This window comes from Camelus dromedarius, chromosome 2 (assembly GCF_036321535.1).
Source record: "Camelus dromedarius isolate mCamDro1 chromosome 2, mCamDro1.pat, whole genome shotgun sequence".
Classification (NCBI taxonomy): Eukaryota; Metazoa; Chordata; class Mammalia; order Artiodactyla; family Camelidae; genus Camelus; species Camelus dromedarius.
Window position 1 is genome coordinate 17,067,013 of NC_087437.1, and position 27,036 is coordinate 17,094,048.

At 33.2% G+C, this 27,036-nt stretch overlaps 1 protein-coding gene across 1 annotated transcript in view; it reads right to left on the minus strand.

Annotated features, from left to right (window-relative positions):
* The window catches only part of STAG1 (STAG1 cohesin complex component), a 326,413-nt gene that overhangs the window by 92,336 nt on the left and 207,041 nt on the right, over positions 1-27,036 (minus strand). Inside the window, exons 8-10 of the mRNA XM_031440349.2 lie at positions 24,537-24,688; positions 22,520-22,593; positions 8,371-8,494 (exon numbers count right to left, since the gene is read on the minus strand). Coding sequence (XP_031296209.2) covers positions 8,371-8,494; positions 22,520-22,593; positions 24,537-24,688 — 350 coding nt within the window. The remainder of the gene's footprint in view (positions 1-8,370; positions 8,495-22,519; positions 22,594-24,536; positions 24,689-27,036) is intronic.

The following is a 27,036-nucleotide window of genomic DNA, read 5'->3' on the forward strand; positions in this document are numbered from 1 at the left end:
TCCAGCAGCAATGGAGATGATATCACAGAACAGCAGAAACAAGGTAGTATCACTTAACTATCAGATGCAAGGGGGGCATATAATTGTAATGGGCAGCAATGTTGAAGAGCAGTCAACCGGAATCTCTGTAAGATGGCCAATAAGACATGGTCTTCCTGAAGGCAAGATAGGTGGAAAGCCAACAAAACTACTCTGTAATATATATATACATATCTATAATCACAAGATATCAACAACAGATAAGCAAAAGACTAAAGACAGCTGACCCAAGGTAAAATCATAACCCCAGATCTAACATAGCATATAAGAAGTTTCCTTACGTCTAACTCTACATTTGAAATTAAGGCCAAAAGATTAAATTACTCCATCCATCCAAATTCACATAGCAAATTATAAGTAGAACAAAGACATTAACAGACTTTTATCTTCACTTTGTCCAGTGATGTCCGCCAAATCTTGGTTCTTCACCTATAACATGGCCTGCTTACATTACAGTAACTTAGCAATAACACCTAACAATAACTTACATGAGAACTCCAGTTGCCTTTTTGCAATTTCTCTATTTTGGGGTTCTGCTATACTCTGAAGTTACTTCTATTATAGGACCTAAATGCTTTGTTGTCATCCTATTACACAAGATCTTATTCAAACCTGAATGCTATTTAACACATTGTCTAACCCACAGTTGATTAATATTTTTGTTTGAATATTTAAAATATGAAAACAGAAAGAAACATAGAGGAAGAAAATAATTTTTTGGGGGGGCTGGGCATATTTATCAACATTTTTGCAAAATTATTTTCGAAAACATATTAAGAGCTACAAGAACTGTTGTGTAGCCTCTCAAGCCTAAAAGGAGTGCGGGTTTCTGCAACCCCCCCATCAACACACACACACACAAACTGGAGTCTGTGGCAGAAGGAAACTGCCACTGTGGTGCACTGGGTTTTTGGATTCTGGATACGCAAACTTCCAGAAGCTGTGACCCAGCCCAACCTTTCTGAATGGTATTTCCTTACAATTAGGCACTGGAGAAAACGAAGCATGTTATGGCCAGGGTGCCACATGTAATGATACTGCAGCCTGAACTGTCTATTTTCACTTGGGTAATTACATAGCCTACTGATAAAATTGGAAAGGCTCAATATACTTCATCACAAAATGGAAACTGGGGCCCAAGATTCAAAGATGAGCCCGCTGGCAGTATAGCACAGTTTACTGACAGCTCAGTGAAACCAAAGGCAGATGAGGTCTGCTGGGCCACAGCCACCACCTGGCCAATGGTTGGCCATCTTTCGACTATCAGATATGGGCATTCCGACAGACTAAGCTCTCCGATGTGGTGATGGCAATGCAGACCACTCCTACTGCCATTTCTTGATACATTTTTCACCAGCTCATGAGCTGTTGCCAATGACCTAGACATCTGGTCAGGCAAATGGCAATGAAAAAACTGGACTATTAATGAATTCCCTGTATGGGGAAAGTAACTATGGCAGAGCTTCCTCCCTGGGAAGGAAAAAACATACGTCATGTGGATAGTCATGGCAAAGGAATTCCTTATTTTTGTTTTAATTTTTTATTGAAGTATAGTTGATTTAGTTTCAAGTGTACAAAATACTGACTCAGTATTTTCAGATTTATACTTTAAAGTTATAAAATATTGGCTATATTCTGTGTTGTATACTATAACCCTTTAGCTTATTTATTTTATACATAGTAGTTTGTACCTCTTGATCCCCTACCACCTCCTGCCCCTCCCTACTCCTGCTCCCTAAAGGTAACCACTAGTTTCTCTCTAAGTCTGTTGGTTATGTCTCATTCATTTCATTTTTTAGATATATAGGTGATAACATACAACACTTGTTTTTCTCCGATTTATTTCTCTAAGTATATTACCCTCCAGCAGGTCCATCTATGTTGTTGTAAAAGGCAACATTTTATCATTTTTTTTAATATCTGAGTAGTATTCCAGTGTGTGTGTGTGTGTGTGCGCGCACGCTCATATGTATATATACACTCATATATATATATATATACACTTTATCCACTCATCTCTTGAACACTTAGGTTGCTTCCATACTTCGGCTATTGTAAATAATGCTGCTATGACCACTGGAGTGCACTTATCTTATCAAATTAGTGTTTTCGTTTTCTTTGGACATATACTAAGGAGTAGAATTGCTGGATCATATTGTATTCTATTTTTATGTTTTTGAGGAAACACCATACTGTTCTCCACAGTGGCTGCATCAATTTACATTCCCACCAACAGTGTACGAAGATTCCCTTTCCTTCACATCCTTGCCAACATTTGTTACCTTTGCTGTTTTTGATGACAGCCATTCAGACAGGTGTAGAGTGATATCTCATTGTGGTTTTGATCTGCATTTCCCTGATGTTTAGCAATGCTGAGCTTCTTTTCATGGGCCTATCTGCCATCTGTAAGACTTCTTTGGAAAAATGTTTATTCAGGTCTTCTGCTCATTTTAAAATCAGATTATTTTTTTTTTATATTGAGCTGTATGAACTGTTAATATATTTTGAATATTAACCCCTTATTAGATAGGTAGTTTGTAAATATTTTCTCCCATTCAGTAGACTACCTTTTCATTTTGTTGATGATTTCCTTTGCTGTGAAAAAGCTTTTAAGTTTAATCAAGTCCCATTTGTTGATTTTTGCTTTTGTTTCCTTTGCCTTAGGAGACAGATCAAAAAATATTGCTATGATTTATGTCAAAGACTGTTCTACCTGTGTTTCCTTCTATGAGTTTTATGGTTTCTGTTCTTACATTTGGGTCTTTGGCCCATTTTGATTTTATTTTTGTATATGGTGTGAGGAAGCATTCTAATTTCATTCATTTACATTTAGCTGTACAGTTTTCCCAACACCATTTATGGAAGAGACTGTCTCTTTCCCACTGTACATGCTTGCTTTTGTTGTAGACTAATTGACTATATGTGCATGGGTTTATTTCTGGGCTGTCTATTCAGTTCCACTGATCTATGTATCTGTTTTTGTGCCAGTACCATACTATTTTGATTGCTCTAGCTTCGTAGCCTAGTCTAAAGTCAAGGAGCATGATACTTTCAGCTTTGTTCTTTTTTTCTAAAGATTGCTTTGACTATTCAGGGTCTTTAGTGGCTCCATATACATCTTAGGATTATTTGTTCTAGTTACGTGAAACATGTCATGGGTTTTTTTATGACAGGAATTGCATTAAACCTGTAGATTGCTTTGGGTAGTATGGACATTTTAATAATATTAATTCTTCCAAATCCAAGAACACAGAATATCTTTCTTTGTATCATCTTCAAATTCCTTCATCAATGTTTTATAATTTTTGGAGTATAGGTCTTTTATCTCCTTGCTAACTAATCATAAATTTATTCCTAAGTATTGTATTCTTTTTGATGCAGTTTTAAATGGAATTGTTTTCTTCCTTTCTCTTCCTGATACTTCATTACTAGTACATAGAGAGGCAACAGGTTTCTGTATATTAATCTTGTGTCCTGTAACTTTACTGGATTTATTCATTAGTTCTAATAGTATTTTGGTGGAGATCTTAGGGTTTTTTTATATATAGTATCTTATCATCTGTAAATAGTCTAAGTTTTATTTCTTTTCCAATTAGATGCCTTTTTTCCCCCTTGTTTGACTGCTTTGGCTAGGATTTCCAATACTACGTTATGTAAAAGGGGCAAGAGTAGACATTCTTGTCTTGTTGCTGATTTTAGAGGAAAAGTTCAGTTTTTCACCACTGAGTATGATGTCAGCTATGGTTTTGTCATAAATGGCCTTTATTATGTGAACATATGTTTCTTCAATATCAACTTTGATGAGAGTTTTTATCAGGAATGGATGTTGAATTTTGTTAAATGCTTTTTCTCTGTCTATTGAAATTATCATGTTATTATATTCTTCCTTTTGTTAATATGGTATCACACTGACTAATGTGCAGATATTGAACCATCCTTGTGTCCCTGAATAAATCCCAGTTGATCATGGTATGTGATCCTTTTTATAAGTTGTTGAATTTGGTTTGCTAATATTTTGTTGAGGATTTCTGCATCTGTATTCATCAGAGATATTGGTTTGCAATTTTCCTTTTTTGTAATGTCTTTTGTCTGATTATCAGGGTAATGATGGCCTCAGAATGAATTTGGGAGTTTTCTCCTCAATTTTTTCCAGCAGTGTCAGAAGGGTAAGTAATCTTTATTTGTTTGGTAGAATTCCCCTGTGAAGCCATGGGTCCTAGACATTTATTTGCTGACAGTTTTTTGATTACTAACTGAATTTTACTAGCAGTGACTGGTCTTTCCCGATTGTCTATTTCTTCCTGATTCAACTGGAAGACTGTTTCTAGAACTTTACCCATTTTTCCTAGGTTGTCCATTTTGTTGGCCTGTAACAGTTTATACTATTCTCTTAAGATATTTTTGTATCTCTGTGATATTAGTTGTAATTACTCCTCTTTCATTTCCCTTTTCTGTTTTCTGTTTTTTCTTTCTTTCTTTCTGTCAAGGGCTGACTTTCAATAGATCACAACGAGGGAGCTACTCTGCTATGTACAAAACCTTGACCTCTAAAGGAGCTGGTTTATAAATGATTTAGCACCACGTTCCCCACAAATGCATGATGGGTGAGGGGACAGCAGCCTTTCTGGCTGCACCTGGTGTCCCAGGACTAAGGGCTCTCCACATGGGACCCTGGTCTCGACACTGGCAGGACATGCATGGCAACCCACGGGCAAGAATGGTGCGAGACGAGCTATCTGAGGCCAAAATCCTATCTGAGGCCAACGTAACATAACCTGGGTGCAATTCTGACTTAGAGGTGTCCAGTCATAATCTCACAGATGGTAGCTTCACCCCACTGGCTCCTCAGCCAATACTCTTTCATTTCTTATTCTGTTTATGTGGGCCTCTCTCTTTTCTTCTTAATGAGCCTGGCTAAAGGCTTATCAATTTTTTTTATTCTTGCAAAAACCCAGATCTTGGCTTCATTTACCTTTTCTATTTTTTTTTTTTTTTGGTCTCTGTTTTATATATATTTTCTTTGTGATTTTTTATTATTTCCTTCCTCCTACTGACTTTGGGCCTTGTTGTAATTCCTTTAGCTGGCAGGTAAGACTGATCACTTGTTATTTTTCTTGTTTCTTGAGGTAGGCCTGTATTGCTATTAACTTCCCTCTGAGAGCTGCTTTGCTGCATCAAATAGATTCTGGCAACATGTATTTTCATTTTCATTCATCTTGAGGTGTTTTTTGATTTCCTCTTGGATTTCTTCATTGAGTCATTTTTTTTTAAAGTAGCATGATTTTGCAAAGGACTAATTGATATGCTTTATCTGCCATGTCAGTGGCTGAGTAGGAGTGAGGCACAGATTCTTAGGAAAGGTAGTCTCCTATATACAGTCTTTTGACCGTTACTGGGCTGCATAAGAAAAGGCCTTTGGCCTGGAGCATTTTCTTATCAAGGGATAAGAGTCGTCATAGCCTGTGCTGGGTTTATCACCTTGTATGGAAGTATCATTCCTGTTTTAGACTCAATGAGTCTTCTTTGTTCTGCTTAAGTGTGTGCATCATACAGCACCTGGCCAACCCCTCTACTAAATCTGTTCCCTGAGAGGAAGGAATAAGGTTCTTAGTTCTGTGGCACAAGATGAGTACATGCAGGGTAACTGCTCTGTGTTGACTACTGGACCATGGGAGACTGACACTACTGAAGCTGACATTGCTCTGTCCCTTCTCCATGTGAGTAAAGCATTGTTCCATCCAGTGCTTGAATGTTTTATGTTTTCCTTGGTAATCAATATGCAGTGGGCATAAGTGTTCAAACTTCTACTTCTGGTGACAGGCAACAACAGATCATTTGCCTGACATATACAGAACTAAAAGAAGGTTTTTGGTGAACTTAAGAGAAACAGAGTGTGGGATGAGTGAACATAAAGATAAGGAAATGGGATGGACTGACTGAAAATAAATCCCTTGCAAGCACTGCAGAGACTGTGATATAAGGAATCAAGCATATGCAAGAAAGTAGAACTGTACACGTAAGCTAAAAGCAAAAACAGTACAGAGTCATATTTACAAACTGGAAAGGACAGAGGAAGGTAATCCGGTGTCATGAGCATAAACACCAAAAGGGATTAAGATACTTGGCCCATGTATAGAGATTACTAAAGCTATATTTAAATTAGACATATTCTGTTTCAACCTCAATGTCAGTTAAAACCGATGAGTAGAAATTTAGAAACTGAATTTCTAATAACTCCTTTAGTTGTTAGAGACTGTTTGCCTTTCTAGAGACCAAAAACTTATACTTTAAAACTTACACAAATTGGCAGTATTAAAAAAAGTTTCTTATTTTTAGGAGGGTAGACTAGGTTATAACTTCTAATAATCTAAAATCAAGACAAAAAGAATATTAAATCATTATACTGTACATCTTAATAAAATATTAAATGTCAATTATATCTCAGTAAAGCTGGAAAAATGAAATTGATAATTAAAATGTAATATTAAAAAAAGACATAAGAAGTTTTATTACTTGAAACGGCACAGGGTGAGTATAAAGACAGAGTCCATAGCCTATACAAGGAGCAATTTCAACTAGGTGATTAAAAGGAAAGAAAGGAAATCACTTGTCCTCAGAGGAAAAAAGTACAAGATGATTAGAGTGGGAATGACAAAAAAGAAAGTTTAGAAAGAAATATTTAATACTTACAGCCTTTTCTACATAAAGTAATTGGAGGTGATAGGAGAGATTTATAAAATTATTCTAATGAAAACAGTACTCTTTAAATCATTTTATCAACAACATACAAGAGAAATCTATCTCCTTTATCTGGACAGAGGATTTCAACAAACACACAGTTTAGTGACTTATTTTTAAATTATGGTTGTTTATTTTCTGGCAAGCCACATCAAATCAGTGTTTTTCCAGAATTTGTGGACATACATAAGTTCTATTAAAACTGGTAACTGTTTTTCTTATTTAAATTTAGTACAATACTCTATTAGGGAGGTGGGGAGAGGAGGAAAACTGATATGGTAGTGGTGGGGAATAAAAATGAAGGACTTTAAACTTATTCCAAGAAGTTTGCCTTGTTGGATTTAGTAGTGTGTATTCACATGCACGAGGGCACAAGGTAAAATTCTACATTCTTTTATACTGTAGTAAAATATAATTGGACATATCTGAGATGAGGCTAGATGTAAAGGCTTGAGGATTAGAGAAAGAAAACAATATCAAGCTTGGGATTTATTAGTGTAGAGAAAAGGTTATGAATTGCTAGGGAAGATAAATATTCAGGAAAAAATTCACTATGTACATGCTAACTTGATTTGCCTTCAAATGAGGTGGGAAACAGGAACCTTCTTTAATCATCAATTAAAAATAAGTAATTGCGAAGTTGACCAAACAACTTGTGATGATCCTCCTACACTCTGAACACTCTCTTATAGTAAAAATGGCCTGTAAAATTCCCTTAGGACCTTATTTTAACTTATGTGATTGTGTAGTTATCTAAACATCTTTGATAATACTTAGCCTACTGCTATTTAAAAAGTAAATGCTCTACAGGCTGATAATGGTAACATATAGAAAATAAGTCTTAGACCAAAACTACCTTAAAAGTCTAAGAATATAATTGCATTTAGAAAGATAAAATGTCTTCTAATAGCTACAATTCTTTTAACAATTCAAATAATGGAATATAACAACCCAAAAGAAATTGTTGTAAGATTTCTTTTTGTGTGTGTGAACATCTGGCAATTCGAGTATAGAATGTTGGGTCATTCAATATAAAAATTCCAATATGTTATCATTCCTACCCTTGGTTATTTAAAGGATTACATATTCAGGACTCGATAATGTATACTTCCTTTTAAAGTAAGAGCCTCTTCTAAAAGGATGGAAGTGTAAACAGATTTTCAGATCAAATATCCTAGAATCCAACAAAACATTCAACTCTTACAAAACACTCTACTGTCATATGACCTTAGAGAATTTAAAACAAAAAAGTTTAGTTTTAATATATTAAGAGAAACAAGGAATCTCTTTTGATTCCAAACTAGGAAAAGATTATAATTAGCTTCTTGGGATACTACAATCGCCTAACATTTAGATGTACCAGATTGCCAATCTTGGTCTAAGACCATTACAACTAAGTAAGACAGGGTCTTCGCACATGGGTTGATGTCTTAAGTTTCATCATGGCCACAAGTAAAGAGTATTCAGCTGTATCATCTTAAATTCCCATATTATTACAACTTTTGAGAAAAACCAACTATGGCCATCTTAATTACTAATATTAAGATTAAGACAAGCATATCTTCTATCAAAGCCTAGAACAGAGTAACTTACCCTGTCATGAAGAGTCCAGCCAACGTATTTTAGATAACTGTCATTTAGAAAGGCATCACTATACATTTTCATCCATACTCCAATTTCTTCAATACAAATGGCTCTAATCTCAGCAATAGCATCACTAGAGGAGTCAAAAAAAGACAGACCTCTGATTAATATTCAGAACTAGAATGTACTTCATACAGATTTGCAGCAAGCAATACATATTGTCAAAATATTATATTTATATCTGCACTCTCAAAGGTCTCCAACGTGAATTATCTTCAATTTTTTACATGGCTTCTAAAAAATAAAAACTACCAATACCAAGCTGGAAAACAATGCTTCTGGAAATCATCTTATTTTGATTCAACTGCTCTATTTTCATTGGACTAGAAAATGTCATTTAGAGCGTTCTGAAAGCCTCACAATTATTATGAGATCAATAAACATGCTAAAACTTCTGAGGAAACCAGAGTATCCATATCCAAATATGGAAGAATGTAGAATTAAAAAATTGTTTCTCTAAATAACTGTGACTCATTCTAAGCTAGTACACATCTAAAGAATTAAAAGAAAAGAATTTTTATGAACAAGACACACATTAGTATCTATGAGGCAAAACTGTAGAAGCCTGTATTATTTGAAAATGTATAGAAGTTATGTCCAAGACCTTGAAGCAATTGCCCTGGGGAAAGAATAATTCACATATAGTCATAATGAAACAATCTTGGTGACTAAACTATATGAACTGGTAGCAGAACCAACCCCAAAAGTCAGGTTTCTGGCTCGGTGCCCATATGGCTTTTCACCTCTCCATAAGCATCTACTATAACCCTCCTGGGATTATTTCTGCTCTAAAATCTGTGAACTATGAACAAATACAATGTTAATGTCTTTAACTTACCTTCTCATAGGTTATTAACTCTGCTAAAAAAATTCTGTAATAAGGTAAATCCTAACTTTCTCTTGTAGATCAATCTTAAAAGCTTCTGATTTATCATACATGAATAAGTTAAAATTTTAGGTGATTTTTAATTCTCCAATTTCCACAAGGCAATCATCCGTCAAGGAGATTTTCTTAGCTTCTCTTTTGTGATAAAATGGGAGCTGGCATTCTAATATTTAATTCTCTGCTGTAAGAAATCTTAGTTCCTTCTAAGTCCCTGTCATTGCTTAAAGAATAAAAAAGTGAGAAACTTTCTCTTTCAAAACCATACTATCAATTACTGTCTTTGGTTATCCTACTTTTTTTTTTAAGTATCTTTTTCTCATGGAGAGATTCTACAGCACAGAGGCTAATGATACAGACTTTGGAGTTAGACCTCCTAAGTTCAAATCCTGGCTCTGCTGTTTTCTAGCTGTGTGGCGTTAGGCAAGTTACTTCCCTCTTAACTGTATCTAGAGCTCACAGTTACTGTGAGAATAAACTCACTTAATAAAAATAAAATACTCAGAATTATGTGTGATACCTACTAAACTTCCCATAAATGTTCACTGTTACATCTTTTGTCATTAGTCTAGACATACACAGATAATACAATATAAAAAGCAGGTTTACAACATCTGTGAAAGAATGTTACTTGACCTTTAAAATACTGAATGTGAATGGCCCAAGGACATTTTTTTCTAAATAAGAAAAATTTCAGACATAAAAAAGTTATAGACAGTATAAAGAATATATATGTATCTACTGCTCAGTTAAAAAAAGAAGTATTAGAGTTGAACCTTTCTATATACCACTTACTAATACATCTTCCTCTCTAAGAGTAAATGACTATCCTTGTTTCAATGACTATCATTTACAGCTGCACCTTTATGCTTTAACTTCGTATGTATAGCTTTACATATTTTGAAAGTTTATATACATTTATTACCTTGCAGGTATCCTCTCCAACTTGCTTTTTCCACAAACCATGTTTTGCAATTTATACATACTGATTCATATAGCTCTAGTTCCAATATATTAACTTTAACTGACGTTCAGTGTTCCTTTCTATAAACTACAAATTACTTATACATTCTTTCACTGGCAGACATTTAGGTTGTTTTCAGGTTTTTGCTTTTATTAACAGTGAATGCTGTGAACATTCTTGTATATGTCTCCTTGTGCACATGTGTAAGAGTTTCCCCAGGGCACTGTTTTTCAAACAGTGCATCACTATGTATCAGTACATTATGGAATAAATTTAAAGAGTGGCAACAAAAACATAAAAGTATTCAGGATAGAAAACACTAAAATGCTTCACATGGAGTAGGCAAATATTTTTTCTTGGAATTTCTGTGTATTTGATGTAGGACATGGTCAAAAGTCTGTGAAACACTGCTTTTATACCTAGAAGTGAAATTTACTGGGTGAGAAGGAATATGCATCTTCACCTACATTAACAAATTTCTCCATATAGCATTTCACATCCTTGCCTAGCACTTCATATTGTTCTACTATTTTATATAAATTTCCACCTCTGTCAACTGCAAGTTCATATACTTTGTCTTCCACTGGGCTGTCCAAATAAAAACAAATGATAACAGCAAAAATAAAACAAAATAAAATAGCGCCCCTCTAAAAACAAAACACCACCACAAAACACCCAAATCATATCATTTTAGTTCTGTCAGTCCTACCAAGTAGTCATCTCCCAGAGATCTATTACACTTATTCTCTGCTGCATTACCCTTGTAAAACCCAACCCTAAAAACAAAAACATAAAACAAACCTAGGCTGAGGTTTTTATTGCACAATTTCAGGGAAGTAAGTTAAGGACAAAATGAATAGATATGGCATTCTGATTAAAACTACAGTGACTACTAAGTATGGTAACTGCATAATACATAGCTCAATCATCCATTCATTACCATTGGTATTATCATTACCATTGGTATTGAGATTATAGATGGCTAATCCCAAGGCTAGAGAATATAAAGGCTTAGCTTTATTTCAGTAGGAAAACCTTGTTCAAAATCTTTTTTTATAGTCGTTTCTATGTCTAAGCTTAATTTCTAATGCCTTTTTGTCTCACTTACAAGACTCTCAAAAGCTCATGTTTTTTGAACACGGTTCCTCTCTGTATGCACTCTCAATGTTTTGATACAACTTGTCTTCCTGGCATCCCAGTCCTTGTCTACTAGGTGATTTTTTTGCTATTTGAGTTCAGGAGCTCTAATACACTTTGCCTGCTGATACCACCCTACTAGGTTTTTTAAAATATTGAAGTACAGTTGCACCCTACTAGATTAATCATTCTCTACATGTAATTATATTATGTATAATTGGTCTATACAGTAAAATTAGAATTCCTTTGTGCTGGTTTTAAAATGTCCACAAATTCTCTGTTAATATTCCCTTTGGAGACAAGTGCCTCTTTTCTTTAATGTGGATGTACTTAGTAACTTGTTTCTAACAAATATAATGCAGTAAAGATGATGAATTTTGGCTCTTGGAGGCTAAGTCAAAAAAGATGCAGTGACTTCTGCTTTGTTCTCTTTCTTGAATCACTTTTTAAGGAAGGCCAACTGCCATGTCTTGAGGACATTCTAGCTGCCCTATAGAGAACTCTGCCACCAACCATGTGAGTAAGCCACATTAGAAGTAGATCCTCCAACCACAGTCACGCCTTCAAATGACTCCAGCCTCAATCAAGGTCTTGACGCAATTTGATGAGAGAACTTAAGCCAGAACCACCTAGCTAGACTACTTCCAAATTCCTGATCCATAGAAACTATAAGATAATGTTTATGTACCAAGTTTTAGGGTAATTTGTTACATGGCAAAAGATAATCAATATTATTAGTTGTTATTATTATTAAAGGCCCTTACCAATCTAGCCATGACCAATCTTCTTGGAGTCTGGCCCATGAATGAGTTCTTCTTTAGTCCAAACAGCTCAAGGCACAGACTACATGTCTGTGGTCATCCTTATGCATACAGTGCCCTCATTCTACTCTAATTACCTACAATGATTATTCTTCCAAGCTCCAATGAAGTTTCAGTTCTTCTATGATTTGCAGCATATCCTCTTATTACCAGATATGGCTTTCCTGCCTACTAGGAACTAACATTCTATTTAAGCAGATGAAGTATAAAATAAAAACGCAGAGTTTATTTCTAAATAGTCCCTGATTTGATTGTATCTTTTGATATACAGATATTTTTTTCATACGTTTAAGAGTCCTCCAATCTTTGGTTTTCATATTAAATTTCTTTTTAACTCCTTAATCTCTATTTCCAATGGCCCCACTACATTTAGAAAGATAATGTTTAGTTGCAGGTGTTTTGAAGTTTCCAAAGCAAAGATTAAAGTAGTGGGCAAAAAAGTTAGTAAGACATGAGGAAAAGTATAAAGACAATCATATGATGACCTAATAACTTCCATAGTTCTAATACAGGGGCCTTGAAATGAACAACTACAAATGAAGTCCCAATATACTTTACTTGCAAACTCAAAGAAAGACAGAAAGAAAAAACCAGAAAAGAATAATTCTGGGGCAATTAATCCTTTGTTGTAGCTCTTTTTTACAGCATAAAAGAATAATTATATTCACTTCTATGAAAACTTATCTAATTTACTGACCTTCACAGTTAGTGTGCCTTTAATTTAATATCAGGACTTAAGATTTTGTTTTGAATTACTTTCTTGGCAGATGGAATTCAAATTATTTTCTGCTTACAACAAAATGAAATTTATCTCTAGTGAATTTTAATTAAATGTTTTGTGTACTGCCTTTATAGATGCTTTCTCAGTAAGGAAGAAGACTAAATTAAAATACTGCAATACAAATTTCAGAGAATAATCTGTGGCTAATATGTATGTTTTGATACAGACAATTATCTCTTTTATACAAGAAATCTCATGAGAGCTGTACAGTGAGAAATAATTACGAGCGCCAGGAAAGTCTGCTATTTAAATTGCAGAACACAATAAATTCATGTCTCAACCAATTTTGTCACTAATGTTTGGCTAAAAAAATTACATTTTCCAAAACAGAATAACTCCTAGAGATTGGGGGGAAAAGCCTATGAGAGAAAGGGACAGCTGAAAGGAGTTACTGAAGAGTCACACTGTATCCTTGATTAGACTGTGAACAAGAACTTAAGACTAGAGACCACAGCTTACAGAAAGATGATTAAAATAAATATTACCTTAAAGAGTGTTATATGTTATTACAGGGCAGTATGGGGAACACAGAAGCATGGAAAATGATGGAGGGGAACAGAACAGGTCCAGGAAGGCTTCTGAGAGGCAAAAATGTTTAAATGTAGACCCAAAAAGTTGAAACTCTCTTATTTGCTAACTAAATCCAAATCTTTCAGTGAATTATTTCAAGATGACCAGTGTTATTTAAAGTGCATTAAAAATATATACAAGATCTTATGGCAGCTCACGGCAAAAAAAATGTGACAATGAATATATATATGTTCATGTATAACTGAAAAATTTTGCTCTACACTGGAATTTGACACAAAATTGTAAAATGACTATAACACAATAAAAAAATTTTTTTAAATGTACTAAGTTTATAAAATTGGAAATATTTTTCATCTCTTTCATTGCATTATCAGTTAGTGAAAATAGCGACAAAATACATAACAAGGAATTATATCACTGAGTGTCTCATACAGAGCAGGTGACATAGCTATCGTCTAACCTGCATTACTCATTAATATTTTACCATTAACAGAAGTTTAGGCATAAGTAGCATTAAAAACTGAATGTCAAGGATATATTAACTTTCAAATAAAAATATATTTAATTTATATTCACATTCTAACTATCAACCTGACCCATAGGTTAGGTCCAAGATGAAATGTTAGGAAGTAAGAAGATTAAAATAAAAGAATGACAGTTTACTCAGAATAAATTATATCATTATATTATATAAGAATAGCTCTGAAAACATGATTCTGAATTGTTTCACGGTAGTCTTAAGATGAAAAATTCAACTAGAAAATAAAAGATAATTCATTTTTCATCTTCTCCAAACTGTTGAAATTTTTCCTGTTGTCACTACTTTCATTAAGTTTAGTTCTTAATAAGAACTAATAATTTTCAAATTATTTTCCTATCACTAAACAAATAGTGTCTCCTTTTTTTATTGCTTTTGAGAGACTTTCTCATGGTCTCTGATACTCTGCACTTTGACTATGGTATGTCTAGATATGAAACATTTTTCTTAACCTACTCAACAATCATTAAGTCTTTACAATCTGAACATTCTATTTTTTTAACCAATTTTATAAAACTTCAGTTCTCTCATGAATTCTTCTTTTCAATACTTGTCTTTTCTTTTGAAATCCTATGTAAAGGACTTATGAAGTCTTTCAAACAATCCCCCACATATCAGAAATGTCATTTTATTATCTTCTATGCCTAGGTAAATTTTGCAGTATTATATTCCAATTCACTAACTGCCTCTTCAACAGTCTAAAGTGTATTTTATTCACTAAATATATATCCATGAAGATATTTTCATATCCAGTATTTTAAATTTGTGTTTTTACATCCACTTGTTCATATTATGTGCCATTTAATTATTGAATAAACTGGGTCATCTGTTCTATACAATTTCCCACATTCTGGACTTAAATGATGAGGATTCAGTCAGACAACACTCTTCTATTTTCTGTATTTCCTATGAACTAGTAGTTGAATCTACTGATGTACAGATTAATTTTCAATTTTTGTTTGATGCTGGGGTGACAGATGAGACAAAGTGTTAACTGATAGTGTCATCTCTGGACAGCACCTTCTATTTCTACTATGTACATGCAGTAACATTTTCCTTTAATCAATAAAGTGAATTAAGTGATATTTCTGGAAAATCAACAATTGGTATCCATGGTACGCTGATCACTTTGGCAGGCAGGTCTTACTCTCACCTTTATTTTCAGTCCTACTTAGAGCAAGTGAAATTTTAATGTATCAAAAGTAAGCTGTGACAGATCCAATGCTAGTTTGTGCAAGGTCTGATTAAAAAAATCAATAAGGTAACAGTAGGAAATTAAAGGACTGTTGTTTCTATGAGAACAATAGGTTGAAAGCTTTGGCAAGACTCAAAAAGGGTGACTCACTAAAATACAGGCTATGTTATTTTGGTGTTGAATATTGAGGTAAAATAAAAAATTATATGGATTCTGCATTCAAGATTGTATGGCTGAACATCTGAAATATGTAGTTTACTGTACAGGAATCATACTATTACAAAGGTGTTTAAAAAACAAGACTGCATGGCTGAGCCAAGATGAACAAGACTGAAGCTCCCACTTGAAAAAAACTAAAAAAACTGCATAAAATATATAAAATGATGCTTTTCAGATGCTGGATGTCAGGCAGAACAGGGCAGTAATCTGTGAGAGGGGTAACTTACAGGGTGAGCCTTAAGATTGTCCCAGATTGCTGCCTGCCAGGCAGTAGGATGGGGAGGGAACCTAGACAGAACCTGGTGATGTTCCTGACTTGAGGAAAAGGAGCTGGGACTCTAAGAGGACAAGGTGGCTAGATTTTACAAGCATGGTATCAGAGATGCACAGAGAGAGTGAACTCTAGAAATCTGCAGAAAGACCCTATCAACTCTTCAGCTGAGTACAAAAGAGCATGTACATGTGAACAAATCACCTAACACTGGGGAAAGAATGGAAAGAGAAGAGAGAGTAATCTCTGGAATAAAGACAGGGCTGGGAATACTTTGTGTTCCAATGAGCCAGACCAGAAAAATCTTGTAATTCACAGGGCATCAAGAAAAGCACAAAGAATGGTATTATCTTAGTATTGGGGTAAATACTAAGACTAAATGCTGCCCTGGTCTACTAAACAAATCTTAAAAAGAAGTCTTGAAAGGATCAAACATAATTATGTCCCTTAGAAAAAGTGGGCAAATATTCTACATATATATTATCTAGCACAAAACAAAACCCACAGGGCCTGGCATCTAATAACAATTGCCAGGCATTCAAAGAAGCAAGAAAATGACCTATAATAAGGAGAAAAAAAAAATCTATCAAAACAAATAGAATCAGAAATGATGCAGATGACAAAACTAGAAAAACAACATTAAAACAGTTACAACAAAATATCTATATTCAAGAGTCTAGAGGAGAGCCTGGAGGAAATAAAAGAAACATGAAGAAAATGAAAACAAAGTTCTCTAACATATCACTGGCTGGTAAGAAGGCTGTGTACAAACAAACAAAAAGTCCCAAGAGGGAAGCCGTGTCGGTGCTCTGGTAAAAATCCTGACTGAACAACCACTGGTTGACCATGAAATTCTGTAGCCATAGAGGCAACCCCTTTGAAATCTATGCAAAAGACAAAAAGCCACAGAGCAGAAATAGTGGCTGTACAGAGCAGGAGAGATAAATTCCTGAGATTAAGTCCAAGTGAATTATAAAAAACAAAATAGCCAACAACAAGACAAATTCCAGGGGAAAAAAATCAGAATCCAACTTTGCTACACCATATTTTGTAAAATGGACAGTTATTTGTTTTGCTTTGTTTTTTGGCCTCTTTTTCTTTCTCCTCCTTCTCAGGAGAAGGTACCTGTTGTCCAAAAAAAAAGAAAAGTCACTTTTTTTGAGGAGGTACTTTTTTTGACTAACAGTAGTTCCAGCCTGTGTAAGGACATAACTTCTGGAATTTAGTCACTTCAGAATGTCTTGATAGTCACTGAAGCTAAAATGGACAGTTTTAAGCAAAAGATTATTTGATAAACAAAGAAAAAGAGAACACCTACACTCAGAAATTGATACAGTCTGAAGAAACTGTCTCTGAGTGGGCTCAGCTGTTAAATTTTGCAAAGCTTTTAAAGCAGATCCCATAAATACAATAATGGATTGAAAAACTATATTCAAAGAACTAGATGAGAAGATGACACTGACTCAAACAACAGTGCATTATTATAAAGAAACAGCAACTATAAAAACAGGACCAACTGAAAATTTTAAGAACAGAAATAAAAAACTCAGCATATGGTTTAAACAGCATATTTGAGTTGGCAAAAAAACAAAACAGAAACTGCCATACACTGAGCCTGAAGACAGGTAAATAGAAATTATCCAAAGAACAGAGATTAAAAACAATGAAGGAGAAAAAAAAGAGAGCGTGTTTGTGTGCATGTGTGTGTGAGCAAGCTCCAAAAATCTATAGAACAGTATTATGTATACCAGCATATCTTTAAAAGGAGTCTAAACAGAGATATGGGTAAAACAAAACAAAACAAAACAAACAAAAAACTTGAAGAATCAATGGCTAAAAGCTTCTGAAATCTGATGAAAAACATTAATCTAGAGATCCAAGAAGGTCAACAAAATCTTAGTAGGATAAACACAAAGAGGTCCATACCTAGACATGTAAAGCAAACCGTTGAAAGCCAAAGAAAAATGGGAAAGCAAAAAAAACAAAGAACAAAAAACAAAACCCAAAAAACAAAGAAAAGAAAAAGAAGAATGAAAGTTACAAAATAAGTGACTCATGGCTCTCTCTCTCTTGCCTTCTGAGACAGCCCGCATTCTGTCTATGGAGTGTGTATCTACATTTACATTTACTACCTCCCACCCCATGTACATATCTCTAAATAAATCTATTTTCACTCAAAAAAAAAAAAAAGACAAAGAAAGAAAAAAAAAGTGACTCATAATATACAGGGGAACAGCAGGACTGACAACTGATTTTTCATTCAGAAACAATGAAGTCCAGTAGGTGGTAAAATGGCATTGAAAGTGCTGCAAGGAAAAATAAAACTGTTGACCAAGAATTCTATAACCAGCAAAACTAACTTTTAAGAAATAATGACATTTCCAGATAAACAAAAACTGCTAGCAAACTTGCCTTATAAGAAGCAGTAAAGAAATACTTCAATCTGAAAGGAAGTAACTCTATACAATAACTCTAATTCATAGAAAAAAATTAAGAATGCTGGAAATGTTAACGATAGGGTACACAGAAGATAGCATGAATTTTTTTTATTGTCTTAATTTCACTAAAAATCGCTAAGATTGTATATACTGATAATGGTTAATAACAAATACAGATAAAAGATACATAACAATAATAGTACAAAGGAAGAACAAGAAAACAGAGCTATACTGGAGCAAAGATATTAGTGAATTAGTCATGCTAATATGATGCAGTTTGTGATAACTTATGCTTCATATTGTAATCCCTAGAGTAACCATAAAGAAAATAACAGACTGTTCAACTAGATAAAAACATGTAAGATCCAACTCTAGTCTGCCAATAAGAGACGTAGTTTATATTCAAAGACACAAATAGACTGAAAGTGAAAGGATGATAAAAAAAATCTATCACACAAAAAGTAACCATAAAAAAGCTAGAGGTATATTATTATCAGGCAAAGAAGTCTTTAAGAAAAAAAAAAATCACACAAGAAAAGGGCATTTCATAATGACAAAAAGATCAACACAAGAGGAAAATGTAACAAAATAGCAGAATATATTCTCTTTATATGCATATGGATTTTTTTTTCAATAGCCAAATTGGTTAAGGAAAAAACAAGGCCTATTTAGTATAAATGATTCAAATAACAGAAAGTATGTTTACTAACCACAGTGGACTTAAATTAGAAATTAGGAACAGAAATTAATTTAGAAAACTCCAAATATTTGGGAATTAAACAAAAAAAACTTAATAACCCATGAGTCAAAGAAGAAATCACAAGTAAGGAAATACTTTGTTCTGAGTAAAATTTAAAATACAACGTATCAAAACATGGTGTAAAGCAGTACTTTGAGGAAAATTTACAGTTTAAAATGCCAGATAAGAAAGGAAGGAGGATATACAAATCAACAATCTGAATTTCCAATGTAAGAAACTAGAAAAAGATAAGTAAATTAAAACTAAAACAATCAAATGTAAGGAAGTATTAAGGTTAAAGCAAAAATCAATGAAATTTAAAAATACATAAATAAAGTCAATGAAATCAAAAGTTCATTCTTTGAAAAGATCAATATACCTGATAAACTTCTAGCTAGGCTGACCAAGATAGAAAAGAGAAGACACAAATTACAAAATCAAGAATGTGTAAGGAGACATCACTGCCAATCCTACAGAAATAAAAAAGATTATAAGGAAATATCATGAACAATGTTATGCAATCAAATTTGCAATATACATGTAATAAACATGTCTGAAAGACATAAATTACCACAATGAATCAACAAAGAATAGAATGTTGTAACAGATCTATAATAAGAAATTTAATTAGTAAATGAAAATCTTCACACAAAGAAAAACTGAGGCTTAAAGGGCTTCCCTGGTGAATTCTATCAAATTAATCAAGAAAATATAATACCAATTTTCCATAAACTCTTTCAAAAAATAAGCAGGAGGAAACATTTCCTAATTCTACAAGGCTACTACCCATATTAATACTCCTAATGAAAGTAGATACAAAAATCCTTAACAAAATATTTAGCAAACTGAATTTAGTAGCATCTAAAAAGCAGTATATATCATGACCATGTGAAATTTTCCCCAGAATGCAAGGTGTGATACCTGAAAATCAATGACTATAATACACTATATTAATAAAGAACAAAGGCTGTATTTTTTTTATCACAACTGATACAAAAAAAAAAAAAGTCAAACAATCAATCACAATAAAAAAACACCTAACAAAACTAGGTTAGAAGAGAATATCCTCATCCTACTAAAGGGTACCAACATAAAACTTAAAGCTAATGACATTATACTTAATTTTAAAGACTGATTATTTTCTCATTATGATCAGGCAACAAAAGCAAAGCTGTCCTCTCTCATCACTTTTATTCAATATTGTACTGGAGACTAGCCAGCACAATAAGGCCATTAAGAAAAAAAAAGTAAGAATTAAAACTGTCTTTATTCATAGATGTCATGATCCTATATGTAGGAAATCCTAAAGAATCTACAACAACAAAATAAAACTCCAAAACTACAGAACTAATGAAAGTATTTTGTAATTTTGCAGGGATAATAAAACATGTATTTTTATTTCTTAATAAGGAAAAGTCTAGAACAAAAATTGAGAAAACAATTCCATTTATAATGGCATAAAAAATGAAAACACTTAGAAATGAATTTAACAAAAGTAGTGTAAGATGTACACTGAAAACCATAAAAAGTGCTAAGAGAAGTTAAAGAACATCTAAATAAATGGAGATATAACCTGTAATCATAGAATGGAAGATTTAATATTATTAAGGCAATTCTCTCCAAATTGGTGTACAGATTAATTATATTCTCCATCAAAATTCCAGCAAGCTTTTGTATGAAAGTTGACAAGCTGATTCTAAAATTCATATCAAAATGCAAAGGATCTATAATAGTCACAACAATTTTGAAAAAGAACAAAGTAAAGGGGCATAATGCTAACTACTTTTAAAAGCTTACTCTAAAAGACAAATGCTCTATGTTCTCCCTTACACGCAGACTCTAAAAAAGCCAAACTCATAGAAATAGAGAATGGTGGTTGCCAGATGAGGTGGGTAGGGGAAAAGGGAAGATGTGGTCAAAGAACACAAACTTCTACTTTTAAGATGAATAGGTTCTGGGGACCTAATATACAGCATGATGACTATAACGATACTGTATTACATAGTTGAAAGCTGCTAAGAGAGTAAATCTTAAGTGTTACCACCACTACAAACAAAATAGGTAATTACATAAGGTGATGGAGGTATTTAACTAACCTTATCGTGGTAATCATTTCACAATATACATGTGTTTCAAATGATTCTGTTGTACCCCTTAAACTTACATATGTTATATGTCAATTATATCTTCATAAAGCTTAAAAAAAACCACTCTAAAGATACTGTAATCAATACAGGTGGTATGGGTTAAGGACAGATCAGAAAATCCAGAAATAAAACTTTGCATTCATGGTCATTTGATTTCCAAGAAAAACACTATAGCAATTCAGTTGGAGAAGGACAGTCTTTCACCAACAGTGATTGGACAAATGAACATCTATATTCAAAGGTGGCCTCACATCCTTATAGTGCACCTACACAAAAATTAACTTAAAAATGGCTCATGCACCTTAACTTAAAAAATTAAATGATTAAACTTCTAGAATAAAGCAAAGAAGAAAACTTTGGATTAGGCAAATTGTTCACAGACAGAACATCAAAAGCATGACTATCGAAGAAAAATTGATAAATTACTTCATTCAAATTGAAAATTTTACCTCTTCAAAAGGTATCAATAAGGAAATGAAAAGAAAGCCACAGGCTGGGAAAAATACTCAAATAATTTATCTGATAATGCACTTGTATCAAGAATACAAAAAGGGCTCCTACAAAATCCCTCTCAATAATTGTTAGCATAAACAGACAGAAAATCGGTAAAGGTAAAAAAGACTAAAACAACCAACAATCAAATTTGACCTAAAGATATAAAAACAATAGCACAACACATACTCTCTTCCTGAGAAAACAGAACATTTATTAAGATAGAACATAGTGTGGGCCATAAAACAAATCTCAATAAATTTAAAAGCATTCAGATCATTCAAAGTATGTCCACTGACTACAATGAAACTGAGTTAGAAATCAATAATAGAAGCTTTTGAGATATTTGCAAATAAATATCACACTTTTATAAATAATCTATGGGCGAAAGAAACAAGCCAAAAGGGAAATTAGAATGTATTTTGAACTAAATGAAAATGGAAACACAACATATCCAAATTTAAGGGATATAGTTATAACAGTGCTAAGAAATAAATTTACAGGAGTAAGACTATGTAGCAGGAAAAAAAGTAAGGCCTCTTAATGATCCCAGTTTCCACCTTGAGAAACTAAAGGGCAGGGAAAGGAAACCCAAAGCAAACATAAGAAAGAAAATAGTAAGGAAAACAGCAATAATCAAGTGAAAACAGAAAAAACAAGAGAAGTTCAATGAACCAAAATCTCATTTTTAAAGGAAAAAAATACAATTGATTAGTTATAGACACACTGATAAAGAAGAAACCATCAATATTATGAACAACTTTATGCTATTTGTTGAAAATAATTCAACATAGATGAATGTAACATTTTCTTGTAAGAAAAACTTAACAGCCTTATATCTACTAAGGAAATTTAATTTGTACTTTAAAATACCCCTATAAGGAAAAACTAGGACCCAACGATTTAATTTCTATCTGAGGAAGAAGTAATATCTATTCTTACCGGTATCTATGAACAAATATACCCTTAAAAATAGAGTTCATCATATTTTCGATTTCATCCTGATTTTCTTGTAGCTGAAATGAAAAAATAAACAAGTAAATAAATAAATAAATGGAAATATTGATTTTTTTTAATTTGGAATAAACAGTTCCAATTGTTTTTATTCCTGATTATTTTCATTCTGGGTAATTATCAATCCTTTTCCTCATGTATTGTGCAACATACATCGGAAACGACCAGTATTCTTGCATTATTGCTATAGTTTTACTACATGGGCTTAGAACCTCTTTCTGTCTCCCTCAACACATATTACATAATGAATAAAAAGGAGTGGTGTGGCAAAGTGCGACCAGATTCCTATCACAAAATATCATCTGTTTTGGGAATGGGCCTCAATTTCTATGCTTATCCTGACCAAACCAGGTCCCCTGATTGGCTCTGCCTTTTTTGGGGGGTAACAAATCATCCTTGATTGTCGTATTTGCCACTGCAAAATTCCCCATTCCACCTAAAGCATCCAAATATTACTCTGCATCTGATTAGTCCATAATTGACTGCAGGCCAATTCTCAGTATAGGAGGTATAGTAGAAGACAGCAAAGATCCTAGCCATTAGTGGTAAAATGCAGCAACAAAATAAAATCCTATAGCAAAGATACAAATTTCAGGCAATACTACTGATCGGGTTAAAGTTTAAGTTTACTCATTACTCAAAAGGAACCAAAGCAGTGATAAAAAATTACATTCTAGGTGACACTTATTATAAGTTATAACTTGTTCTGTAACAATAATCAGTGAAATATTTGCTTTTACTGCATACACAAAGGTGAACATAAAATTCCTTCAGACTTCCTCCTTTGCTGTATGCTTTGTTTCAGGTTTTACTGAAATAAATTTAGAAATACTTTTACAGCAAGTCATTCAAATTATTACAACTTAATATAAGTTTTAAAAAATACTTTTGCTGTAATATAAAAAATTAAATAAGTTATAAGAGGTGTCCAGTTTGGTTAGCAGTACTTACTAAAGCACAGTTCCAAAACTTACAATTATTTCTAGTATGGAATGTGTTATGTATTGAACTGTGTTCCTCTAAAATTCATATGTTGAAGTCTGAACCTCCCATAATCAGAAGACTTATTAGGAAATAGGATTGTGGCAGATGTAATTAGTTAAGATTTGGTCATAGTGGAGTAGGATGGGCCTCAAGTCTCATATGACTGATGTCTTTAAAATGAGAAATTTAGAGACACACACACACAGCTGAGAAGGCCATGTGAAGATTAGAGTTATCTTCCACTTCTAGCCTACAGAATTGGAGACAATAAATTTCTGTTCTAAACAAAATCAGTTTGTGGTATTTGCTGTAGCAGCCCTAGCACTTGCAATATAGTAAGGCAATGATTTAATCATAAGCTTGCTGCTTCTTATTGCCTGTTCTAACCCATTATTTGTTGACAGCAATACATTTATAGTAATGAGACATTATTCTATTCCCAAGCTAAAATACAGACTAATATTGTAGACCTGAAATTTTATTTCCATTTGGATGAATAAAAATGCTACCTACTAAAAATCCAGGTTAAAAATCACTTTGAACATTCCACTGTAAAAATGGGATCAATCTTATTCACAGGAAATGTCTCATACATCTACTAACACGTAGCCTTTGGCTTTCTCCTGGAAATATAGCTTTGAAGGCCCCTAGTTCTGATGCTAGTATTTATTGTGCTTCTGAGACCAAAGCCTAATATAATAATCTTTCTGAGTTATCTAACTCCCAGACTACCTTCTTTCAAAAGGAGAGCTGTTCTGTGATTCTCTTCTGCCATCAGACAGCAGATAATCACTAGCTGGAATCAAACTGGGGTTTCATTTAAAAACTTTGAGATAAAATAATATGACTTTAAAAAACAACTTTGAATAATACACACAAATATTTTCACAGAGAATAAAAAATATGATTTATTTACTACACATTTATAGAACATAAAAATCTCAATTACCATTAAACTTACCTCTTTGCGTTTTTGAAGTAGTAACTCTAACCTTTCATTGGCTCTCTTCCCAATCATTTTATTTCTCTCAGCTTCATATTGTCTCTGTGTATTATCCTGATGAATACTGAGGTTTAAGGCAACATTCACCAGGGCAGTCATGAGCTTCATGGCTGTGAAATAAAGGAAGAGTACAGTATTCAACTACAAATCAGACCTTCATCCGTAAGATTACAAATTTCTAACAGAAACAGATGAAGGAAGGAAATTAGTCAATTTCTGTGTTTTACAATGCAGGCTTAATTTAAATGAAAAGAAAATTATTTTAGAGAAATATACTCATCATTTTTGTCTGTGACATAATTTTCCCTGCCTCAGTGTTCTTATAAGCTAGGCTCATTAACACTCCCACTTACAATCTCATCCTACTTATCAGCATGAAGGATTTAAGTAGTACCTTCAACAACCCCTTTCCCTCACCCTCAAACACACAAACCTTAGTAAGGGCATACTAATCAAACCTTTTAGACCTCTCTTCTGGCCATCAGTTCTGTATATACAATTGTACCTTTACCTAGATGTGTCAAAGATGTCTTAGCTGTTTACAATCAATTCATGACTGTTACTCTCAAAGATGGTCCTTTCCCTGTGTTCCTTACCACAGTGAATTAGGTATGACCTCAGATTCCTGAAAAACAAACTAAACCTAACTAACTCGTTAAATTCATTAAAAATGTATTCCATGAACTTCAGATTGACCTATTCTCCCCAGTAATGCTGTTAATTTACTTTTAAATGTTTACCTGTATTTTTAAATCTTATTACTTTCAAATTTTTGTTTCAAGTCCTCTGAGGAGCAAGTATGACATAAACCTTGAACTTCTGTCTATTCATATTTACTTTCTTCACTGAGATGGTTGAGAGTGTAGGGAATTCTGGTAAAGAAGTAAGAGTTTGTATTGGTAAAATAATCTCCCCCCCTTATTTATCTGCAAAGAAAAATTGTTCATTTATAAAAAATGAACTGATGAGTGTTTTAGAAGAACTGATCCAAACATTTGCAAATACATCCGTAACTAAATATGGGCACCCATTTCTTTTAAAACTTCTCTATTTCCCTTTAATTACATACATCAACATATATACTAAATGCTGTATCTCTATCTATACACACAATTTATTATTCTGAAACTCTGTCTACATTTTGGTTAAATCCATGTTAATAATGACTGCTACTGCCCTCAAAACAAAATACATGACAAAAATTGTAACAATAAAATGTATTTAAGTTAGTGACCAGTTAGAAATGTTTTTAATGAAAATGTTTCCCTTTTCCTGAGACACAGTGTCTAAATATAACAAATTGAGAAATCTTATGTTTCAAAATACAGGCTAGTGACCTGACTTTATTTTATATGTTGTCAGTAGAATATGAAGGTTAAAAGCACTTTTAAAAGGAGAATAGCTAAAAGACAGGAGGGCTCTGGGGCATTCAAATTGCCCAAGTCAGGGATAAACAGTTTAAAAGAGATTGTCCTAAGCATACAAAGTCATACCCAAATGGAGCTTAATTCAATTTACACTTCTCTATCTCTAAAACAAAATGACTTGATGATCAAGGAGTTGGCAAGCATTAAAATTAACACCATCCCTAGCTGGAATTCACCAGTTGAAGCTGAGATATAAATTTTCTTGAACTTAGTGGTTTTTGTTTTCAGCTAAGTATCCACTTGTAAACCCAGACTCCAAACTCCAACTGTCATTATGTAATGACCCTCCTCCTATTATAGGTATATACAAACAACAAAATGTATCAACGTACTAAAACAAAAAAATGCAAAATGATCAATACACTTTCAGAAAAGTATTAAGATATGATATAGCAGTATTTACTGAGATGTTTATGAATCTGTACGACTTAAACTTCACTGATATTTTCACTTTACATACTAACATATAACCAAATAAACAACTATTGAAAGAGAGACTTCTAACTTAATGAGATAGACACAATTTGTAAATTGTGATGGGGACTAATGAGTCCACTGAAAAAAGACTCATTCTTGACTAGAGTCAGCATTAATTAAATTTTACTGGTATTACTAATAGAATTTTATAAATTAATAATTTACAGGAATTCAGCCTGGATTCTATGATGTGCACTTTGAAGTGACTAATCCTTGTCTACCAAAGAGAATAATACTTCATTTAGCCTCCAAATTTTAACTGTTGACTACAGAATGCCAAACTTGTTCTAGTGCTGTGCTACTAAGAATATGTTCTGCAAATATGTACTGACCACAAATAGATTGTTATCAGTGCATTAAAAGCAACAATTTGAAAGTAACTTTTTAGAAGTTTATATAACAATGTGACAAAATAATCTTATGTCTGTTGAATCTAACAATAAAATGACACTAAGAATGATGATTCTCAAGTTTTTGGCCCTGAGCAACTTAGTAAAGCAGTGCTAGCTTGAATTAAAGTAGTAGCAACATATAGAAAGTCAGTTGTGAAGTAT